The 10,247-nt window shown below is 39.4% G+C and overlaps 1 protein-coding gene across 1 annotated transcript; it reads left to right on the top strand.

Moving 5' to 3' along the window:
- Positions 1 to 2,214: 2,214 nt before the first annotated feature.
- LOC146325707 (uncharacterized) lies at positions 2,215 to 7,615 on the top strand. Its single transcript, XM_084720072.1, has 3 exons — positions 2,215 to 2,788; positions 4,673 to 4,807; positions 6,872 to 7,615. Exons 1-3 carry the CDS (start codon positions 2,249 to 2,251, stop codon positions 7,391 to 7,393), a joined length of 1,197 nt encoding a protein of 398 aa, XP_084576198.1. The 5' UTR covers positions 2,215 to 2,248; the 3' UTR covers positions 7,394 to 7,615.
- Positions 7,616 to 10,247: the final 2,632 nt, after the last annotated feature.

Below are 10,247 nucleotides of genomic sequence, written 5' to 3'. Positions count from 1 at the left end.
ACTTTTAAATACTTAATTGCAGCATTGTTGTAAGTCATGATGAAGAGTCCAGACTCTGTCTCTCCTCTTCATCTCCTCAGTGTGTGTCAGTGTGCAGTTTAACCTTTTCCTAAAATACTGGTTCTGTGGTGTTACATTTTAAATCTGAAGCCTGCAGTGAACCAGAGAAGCTACAGTTGACTTTTCTATTGAAGTTCTCAGTGTGTTTTGGCCTTAATGTTAAATTGAGCAAGTCAATGTGTTCATCTGTACCTGATGGGCTGATGGGTTTGTAATATTATTATATGAGCATATTTTTATGTCAAATGCAGTGACATTGAGGGTTTGCATGATTAAAGTGCGTTATATCTTGTGTGCAGACAAAAAGCAAGCATTTTCAAATGTAACCCCCACCTGGATATGTGAGCTTAAATATTCTGAGCTGAAATATTCTCGTTTTCTTTTGTTATTGTTGAAGAAAAAAAACTAAATCTTATTTATTTTATTGAGGAAAAAGTTGTTGCAGTCTGGCTGTTCAAATTCATATTTCTGAATAAAACAGTCAGTTTTAGACTGTTCAATAAATCTTAATCCTGCTTGGCCCGCGACTTAGACTGTTTTAAATTTTGGCCCCTTCTGTGATTGAGTTTGACACCCCTCTATATTATAGACAGACCTGAAAAAAGATGAGGATTTTTTTCCCTCAGAGGACAATATTTTATTGAAGACATAAACTATTATTAATAGTTATACTAAATAAATAAACAGATGCATATAAATAGCGTCATGTGTACATTTAATGTATTATTACTTTGTTGTTAAAATGACTCGAAAGGACTCGAAAGTGTAGGACTTGCGACTTGACTCGGGACTTGCCTGTCTTGACTTGGGACTTGACTCGGGACTTGCCTGTCTTGACTTGGGACTTGACTCGGGACTTGAGGGCAAAGACTTGAGACTTACTTGTGACTTGCAAAGCAATGACTTGGTCCCACCTCTGTTACCTAGCAATGAGCTTTCAGATTGCAAACACCTCATCTTACTCTTTCCTTCCAAGTGTGTAGGAGAACCTATGCTGGCTGTGAAAGTCATGCAAAATGCCAAAGGTCATATCTGGAGCCAGTGTTCTGGGCTACTATAGAAACATGGCAGGTAGGGGGAAGAGGAGCCACACTATACATTATACAGTACACTAATGAAAACATTTATGGCTAAAGTGCAGGATATGCCATCTCTGCGCGTGGTGCACAATGCACTAAGTTTAGATTTCTGTAGGCGACGCTTTTATTTTGAAAAGTACAGGCCGGAAGTACCTTGATGTGTGACGAAGTGAAAATGCAACAAAATATAGCTGAGACCTGAAGCTGGAAACGAGTGTTTGATCACGGTATGAGCCTTTTTTCTATATATAGCTATGGGTGCTTTTTATAGAAACGCTTGTTTGGCACCGTGTCGGTGATAATTTTTTGTAACGTTAGTTTCTAGTGCCTGTCGAATGGATTCAAACCTTTAATTATTTTACAGGACCCATGTGTTCACGAAAAGGCGTTAGCTAAGTTACCGAGACGCCCCCGCGGATGTTAGCTAACGTTTACTACTCTGTTTAAAAGTAACTAATAGTTGTAACGAAGGAGAGAGGCAGAGACTGTCCTCACCTTCATCCTTCATCGGTTTACTGAGAAACATCACAGTTGGGCAAGTTACTTTAAGATTGTACATATTACTAGTTACTTTCTTTTGAAAGTAATGCGTTACTTTTCAGTATAACTGCGTAGAGTAACGCATCACCATATAGTTATATGTTACCATTAGTTATGTGTTCCTTTCACCAAAATAAGCAGATGTATGCTACAACTATATGGAATGCTTATCAATGAAGTCAATATGTACACACATCTATAAAATATTTTCTCTATATACTTCTGTAATTTTATTACTGACTGACTTTTTTAAGTAATCCGTTAAAAAGGGCATTAAATATTAATTATACAAATTGCCAATTGTTTTGATAATCTATTAATCAGTTTTAAGAAATAAAGTCAAAATTCTCCCATTCTACCTTCTTAAATGTGATTTTTATGGTTTCTTTACTCCTCTCTGACAGTAAAATGAATATCTGTGGGTTGAGGACAAAACAAGCCAGGAGGACGTCATCTCAGGCTTTATCATCTTGGGGTCAATAACACTGTCTATGGTGTGACAAACTCAGAACAGACATTTGTTGTTGCTTTACACAATCTTTAATGTGTTCACAGGGAAATACACGAACATGGATCTTGAAAGTCTGGAAATCTACATCCCAGTGGAGGCTGACGTGAAAAACATCCCTCTGTGGAGTTTACCAAACTCAGTGCTCAGACGAATGGGCATCCCCCAGTCTGACACCAAGGGCTCCAGGAAGCTCGCAGAGTCTCCAGAGGGCATATGGATCTGTCCGGCAGTCCTGCGGAGGAAAGGCCACAAACGAAAACAAGAAAACATGTCCTCAGTGATGGGCAGAGAGTTGCAGTCTGCAACGGGTCCCTTAAGAATGTCTTTTGTCTCCTCCAACCGTGCAGCTTACAGGGTGCTGAAGGAGACGATGCCTGACAGCAATATCTCCGCACACACATCTCATACGTCCCCATTACCTCTGGGCCCGGCACCTGAGACCTCTCATGATGCTGTCGTGATCTACCACGGACGCATTTACCTGTCCATCAGGAAGTCCAGGCGAAGCCGGAGTCAACGAGAGACACAGGAACCACAGCCAGCTGTCCAGTCTCCCATTCCTTCAACATCAGGCATGTCATCTAAGAGCCAGCTGAAGGTAATGTTAGGTTTCTGTTGGTGATTATATTAAAAGGAATCTTTAATATATTTGCTGCAGTGAATCAAAATGACCACAATATATCATCAGAGATCAATGAAATACTCACTGTTCTGACAAAAACACTCCAGCTGCTGTGTCCCTTTTTAAAATTTCTTTATTAGTGGTTAGAAATCATTAATAATCTTGTAGAAGGTGTTTATAACAGTTAAATTAAGCAAAATGTTTATGGAGTGTGAGTGTCAGAGTGTATATTTTCAGAATAGTGGGCTTTTATTTTCAAGATAACAGGCTGAACTTTACATTCACAGACAATTGACTGTTACAAACTGCTGATCAACTTGCAGTGAAGGACTTGTTGTCACTTGTTGCCAGTTTACAATGTTGTGTGTGTCTTGCGCTCCTGCAGACCTCCTGCAAGGCTCCTGCAGCCAGCCTGAGCTTCCCCGAGTCTTGGGAGGAGGGGGCTGGGGGTAACAGCTCCCTTCAGCCATAGATTGTATATTACAGACCAGGGGCAAAATGCAGCCCGGTGGTCAGATGTGGCTGACTGAAAGGTTTCATGTGGCCCACAAGGTCATCATGGAAATACCAAAAAATTGAAAATCAAGCTAAGACACTCAATAGCATTCTGCGTACCATTAAACTGTTATCAGACCTTTATTTTGAAAGGTAGTCAGCTGTAACTTTATGAACTGAATGCTGTACATCCATGTTGTTTATGTTGTTTCACTTTTACCGCAACTATCATTGCAACCTTTATGTGGCATGCATGGTACACTGTAAAACATCAGGTTTTGACATTGGCAACAAAATATTAGCCCACAGTTCATCACATGGCAATTCAGAAAGGGTGACCAACAATAGAAGTGTCCTATATAGAACTCTTCTGACCATTCCATTATTAGAGATTTGGTCATTATTAGGACCTTATATCATTTGTGCTTGGTCCACGGCAGCCTGATCAATTTCAGATGGGGCATAACTAAGCCAAACTAAAAACTCAAAGTACCCTTCAAATAAAATTTTCTTAGAGATGGTTTTGTTATTCTAGGAATATACACATATATACAGATACACACATAAATGTGCATGGGGTGAATGGCCACTAGGTAGTTCTTTTTAAGGGTCTTTCAAGCTCTAGTTGGTTGGCTTCTGATTGTTCTTGGCTTATATTCATCCTGCATTGTTTCATCGCTGGTCTCCACAAAGGTCAATCAGAAGAGTCAATCAAATGATGAAGCAGCAGAGTCAGAGATTAACACCTGCCAAGCACAAACCAAAGGCAGCTCTTCCGTTTTGCGAGTAAATCTCAGGTGTCACACTGCTGTGTCAGAGTTTGATACAGGAACAGGGATGCATTTGTGTGCACCTTACACACTCGGATGGCCACAAAGGTCCTGTTCACAACAGGAAGTTACTGTTCTTTCTTACTTTCCTTTGTTGAAATACATAGGCTTACATCTGTCATCACTTCTTGTTCTGTTATTACAACATTTTTCATGATCAGATGTTGATCATAATATACCAATTATTTCAACACTGGAAGATTTAATAAAGAAATATATAATGCTAGACAATAATTAGATGACTTTACATAGACCCAGTGATCAGTATCAGTTGATACTGCCTCCACTGATTGGTAATTTCCCCCAAAAGCCATGTCTGATCATGCCTGTGTTTGTTCAGGTGTTCGTTTTTCTGATCATTTTGGTTAAATTAGTTAATTGATGCTTTAAAAAGTTGGTTTCATGTCATGATTGACAGCTGAGCCCAAGATGGCAGCGCTCATATCCAGGATTTTTTAGCTTCATTTTTGTTTTCTGATGCAGAATGATTTTGGGCACAGTAACATTTTTCTGTGACTTACTTATTCTCCTGCAGCGCCCATTCCCCCAGGCTTCTGTTGAACCTGCAGAGGTACAAAGGAAGAGGTCACTGGTCGCTCTGCCCAGAATCTCCCCGAAACAGCCAAAGGATCTTCTCACAAAAACAGACAGTCACTCCACCACAGATCAAGTGAGTATTGTTACAATAAAAATGACAGCTTTATTTGTACTCCTCATTTCAATGAGTTAGAGTTGGGCGATATGTTAAAATTTTCCAAACAATCATCGTCAGCCCATCCATCAGCAAATGGTCATATCTTCGTCTGCTTTCCCACCTCCTCCTGTTCCCTCCAGTCTCAGCTGGGAGATGTGCGCAAGTGGCAAATTCACTTTGTTACACATGCTGCGTTCATTCACTATGTCCAATAGACAAAATATACTCACAACATTGTCTAGAAATTACATGTTGTTACACTTATTTTCCATTTTAAACAGAGAAATACAACTGTTCACCTTCTTTTTTTTTAAAGATATGTTTTGGGGCTTTTTTTGTCTTTATTAGATAGGACAGCTGAAGAGCAGACAGGAAACAGGGTGAAGAGAGGGGGGATGACACGCAGCAAAGGGCTGCGGGCGGGAGTTGAACCACCAGCCACTACACAGGACTAACAGCCTCAGTATATGGGGCAGACGCTCTACCAACTGAGCTACAGGGCTGCCCCAACTGTTCACCTTCTGAATTGAAGTTTCTCTCTTTTACCGAACTAAGACACCCTTAATTGGCTTGTTAACTCCTCGGAAAACACACTTCATTCAAACTCGACAGAAAAACATGTTAAAACACACCAAACCATCTTTGTTAGTCTGTCCACTCTTCCAACAATCACCAGCTCTGGTTTGGTCAAAATAAATCCTTAATTCACTGTGTGAAAAGAGTGTAAAGAGTCTGACTGTGCAGGCTGTTTTCCTCTCACTCCTCACCCAGCTCAGCTCACTCACGGTCAGCTGAGTTTGTGTACTGCGCTGTGCAGAGCAGAGGTTGTCACTCTACAGACTATTACATTAGCAAAATAAAATGACAAATATCACCCAAAAATCAGCCAAAAAAGCAATCAGCGATGGATTCGTCCCATCATCGATAGACGATATATTCCTCCAATCGCCTAACCCTACAATGAGTATTTTCTTGCACAATCCAAACTAACAGCTCTATCTCCAAAACATAAAGAAACTGACAATGACAAGCTGTTGTCATTTGAAAATTGTTGGAAAAGTTGTTGGAAACCAAGTATGTGGCCGTTGTAGCTTTTAAGACCAAGTTTAATTGAACATATTTCAGAAATCACCAGACAAAACAACAAGTAGCACTAAACTGATGTAAATAGTTATGATAAAATAATAATTATAATAAAATAAATCTCAGTCTGCCTGGAAAAAACAAACAAACATGTTATATGTCTGTTTCAGTTTTTGCCTTTTTCATCTTTTCTGTCTTTCTCATCCTGTGTTTAATGTCATTTTGTCTTGTTTCATCTTTTAGTTCCTTTTAATCTTTTTATGTTGTTATAATCCCGTATCTTTTACGTTTTTTTTTTTTTTTTTTTATCTTGTTAGGTATTTTCCATCGTTACATCTTGTTACACCTTTACATCTTTTTCATCTTATGTTGTTTTCATCTTATGTCTTTAATGCTTTGTTGTTTTCATCTTGTTACTAATTTTCGTCTTTTGTCTTTTACATTGTCTTTTATTGATGTCTTTTATCATGTTATATCTTTTTTCTTTTTTTCTTTTTCATCATAACATCTTTCTTTGTTATTTCATTTAGGTCTTTTTCATCGTTAAATAATTTTGTCTTGTTACATCTTATGTCTTTAACATAGTTTATCATCAGTTGTGTATTTTTTGTCATGACATCTTTCTTGTAATTATTTTTGTATGTTAGGTCTGTTTCTTTTGTGTTGTCTTTTCTGTGTGTTATTGTTTAATACATTTAGGTTGAAATCAGCCTTGATGTTGGGAAGATGGTACACAGTAAAACAAAATAGAAATAATCAATAATTCAGAATTCCCAAATGCATTAAAACTAAAGTAAGGAGCCTGTTTGGAAAATGTGAGGGGTAGAAGATACAGATACAGTACAGGTACATGAATACTCTGCTTAAGTACAGTAAGAAAGTGTTTGTTTTTAGTTACTTCCCACCTCTGATCCCGACAAATGAGCCTTGTTTGATACTTCTCTTTATGTCCTCCAGGAGCTGCTCAGTGACAGCAGAGCCAAGAAGAAACAGGCCACATGTAAAGTACCACACAGTCAGAACAGAAAGGATGTTGCACACAAGGGAAGGGACATGTCCTCATCCAAGACTGCACAGGCTGTCCCTCAGTCCACTGACAGTGTGTTCAGTGTTCACGGCCATTGTCATAACAATACTAGAGAAGAGCACGCTGTTTGGATTCAGCCTCAGGGGGAGCAGGAGGAGGAAATGGTCAACCATGACAGTGATATACAGGACCTGGGCGCTGAGGAAGCCGAGAGCACCAGTCACAACGATGATATGGACAGTATTATGAAAATTGACAGTGGTGATAATATAGCCGGTTTTGAAGAGCAAAGTAGCAACCAGAGCTGGAGCAGGAGAGAGCCTCAGGGTGCTTCCACGTCTCTACCACAGGAGTTTGACCATAACCAGCTGGCACAAGAGGACAGGATCACTCTCATCAAAGCAAAACTCAAACAGAAAGAAGCAGCTCTCAACAACCAGCACTCTTTATAATGTGAACAGCGGTGATGATACTTAAGTACTTCACAAATTACATTCCTGTTAAGTTCATTACTAGTGTTTAAGATGAGGTTCACTTCTGCACAAAATCAAAAATTCATATTTTTCCTCTGGCCTGTAGTGCTGTTTATTCATCTATACTGTTTTGGTGTGAGATGCAGAGTTTTGGAGATATCAGCTGTAGAGATGTCTGCCATCTCTCCAGTATAAAGGGACTTAATGACTCTAATCCTGTGGTGCTCAAAGCACCAAAAAATACATTTGAAAAACTCAGCAGCACTGTCTCTTTCCACAACTCATGACCCAGTTGCTCAAAATAATCCACAGACCACAAACCTACTTTCTTTCTGCTGTAGAATCTACTGGAACTACTTCTAATAGAGAGAAAGTAGTTCCTACATGAAACTGCTCACAACAAGGTCTGTGGACTATTTTTTATATTTTTTCAAACATATATATTTTTTGTACTTTGAGAATCACAAGTGCCATTTAGTCTCATTCTATTGGAGAAAAGGCAGACATCTTTCAGTGTTTCCTCTACATTCATTTAGCAGTGGCGGCCCGCCACTCCTAAATCCTAGCCGCCACTCCTGTCGGGTACTTGCGAGCACTAAGGTAAACTGCAGATAACTATCTTGCTCAGTATGGAAATATACTTGCACGTGCTCATTTGCATGATGCTAGCGTTGTTTGGGGGGCGCGGTCGTCAAGCACGTCAAGCACCTAGGCGACAGGGCAGAGTCAGAGGAGCGAATTCACGAATTACAAATAAACAATAAAGCAGCGAATTACCGGCCGGAGAAGAGGTAGACGTAAGTTATTAGCTTGAGATAACTCGACATAGATTTTACAAGTTAAACAGTCGTTCACAACATGTTGATGACCAGCTAACGTTACGTAACTTATCGGTAGTTTAAGTTAATTTGGCCCGGTGCCAACTCAGTGTCGCTAACGTGAGTAAACTAATTGATAGTATTAGGCTAACATTAATATCTACACACAATTATGTAACAACTGACTGCATTTTTCAGATGAGTTTATTGAAATATTTCTCTAAGAAGAGAAACGGAACGCCTGCCCCCGCTGCTGAAAAAAATCCTAGAGGAAACACTGTCTTTACAGCTGATATCTCCAAAATTCTGCAACTCACACCAAAAAAAAATCTAGACAGATAAATAGCACTACAGCCTGGGGTAAACATATTTAGTTTTGATTGTCCCTGTCCCTTCAGACATTTCTCACTTCAAAAAGTTCACCCTGCCTTTGAATGCAGGTTTGATGACGTTTTGTATGAAGCAGTTGGATTTGATTATACCGAACCCTTCAGAATCCCACACCTTCTTCCTTTTAAAACCCGGGGCCTACATTACCCACAATGTAACTTGACTGCTGACAATTCAGCCACAGATTTGGGTGTGTTATGCTCGTAGGATGTCTAGCCTGCAGCCAGGACGGTATTGGAATTGTTTCTGACTCGTGTGATCTAAACATTTCCGATAACTCGAGAGCATTGAAAGGTCCAAATGTCAAAATTTATTGAAATAAGATGTAATCATTTCCAAAATTTCCAACATGATTTTATCAGACCAAATATTCTGCTCCAGTCCATGTTTGTTGGACTGGTGTTTATTCTTCAAAAACAGCATTTTCACTGCGGTGAAAGAACAGTTTGCTCTCTCACATGCCACACACAAAGTAAGGCACACAGCTGTAATAAATTGCCGGTCAACAGCAATGTAACTGCACCATAAATGACATTAATGTTGAACGAGCGACGTTCATTACAGAAAGCTTTAATTGAAAAGAGACTTTTAATTCAAAACTCTTTTAATCTGATGAATCGCTTTTCAAATTGAGGATTTTGTTTGAGGACTTTTTATTAATTTTCATAAAATATGACATTCAAAGCTTCATTTGAAAGCCTCAATAGAAGGTTCGAATGTTTAAAAAAAAAGAGATTCGGACCGGCCCTGCCTGCAGCAGAGATGAAGAGCAGCTACAGAGGTCTGGTCATGATTCAATTTGGCCTTCGATTTTAAGATCACAATTCAGTTTGATCTGATTTTTTATTTGATTTGTAAAGATCAACAGGCCGTTGGTTTTATGCCCTGGCATCTCTTATTTACATTTTCAAATTCCCTCAAACTCTCAGTGCCAGGATGTGGCTGCAGTCACAGAAAAGTGCTTCAGGCCATCAGGGTGTAGTGAAGTTATTTTAGTCAGCCGTAATGTGGTTAAATTAGCGTGTCAGAGGAGAAATAATGAAAACAGGTAGAAGTCAACACTAAAGCGTTGATTCTGATGCCTCTGCCTGCAACAGTTTCATACAACTGTGACTTTTGTTCTCTACACCTGATTGAAACCATTGATTCATTATAAATCCTATTTGCAAGTGTCCCAGGAGTTTGAGAATTATGGCTCTATTGATACAGTACAGTTAATGAGAAAAGATTGTAAGGAAAGAGCTATTACCTTTATTACCTAATAGTACCCAACATAGTTATTCAAAAATATATCCAAGTCCAATATAAAAAACTGACCAAGTTATTGGCATAAGTGTGGTTTTAGATACAGGTCTGTCAGGCGGCCATTTTGCGGCCATCTCGAAAGCGTTGGTCTCCGAAATTTAATTAGTTCATGTACCTGTTATAGAGTGTTAGCACACAAGATTTGGTGCAAATCCGTCCACCCGTTCAAAAGTTATCGCGCAAACAAAAATCTGTGATGGACGGACGGAAGGATGGATGCACGGACTCACGTATGGACGGACAACCGGAGAACAGTATGGTTTGGGTTTTAAGCAGGAGGTGTCAGAAAAGTTACCACAGGGATGACTGGCTTGTGGTGC

The sequence above is a fragment of the Lutjanus erythropterus genome, chromosome 6, assembly GCF_056507025.1.
Source record: "Lutjanus erythropterus isolate fLutEry1 chromosome 6, fLutEry1.hap2, whole genome shotgun sequence".
NCBI lineage: Eukaryota > Metazoa > Chordata > Actinopteri > Lutjaniformes > Lutjanidae > Lutjanus > Lutjanus erythropterus.
Note: the sequence above shows the minus strand (reverse complement) of the source record. Positions and strands in the feature narration are given on the sequence as shown.

Coding starts and splice junctions, on each gene's coding strand:
- LOC146325707 (XM_084720072.1), top strand. CDS start 2,249: ATGGATCTTGAAAGTCTGGAAATCTACATCCCAGTGGAGGCTGACGTG. Junction 2,789..4,672: donor CATCTAAGAGCCAGCTGAAG/GTAATGTTAGGT, acceptor ATTCTCCTGCAG/CGCCCATTCCCCCAGGCTTC. Junction 4,808..6,871: donor GTCACTCCACCACAGATCAA/GTGAGTATTGTT, acceptor TATGTCCTCCAG/GAGCTGCTCAGTGACAGCAG.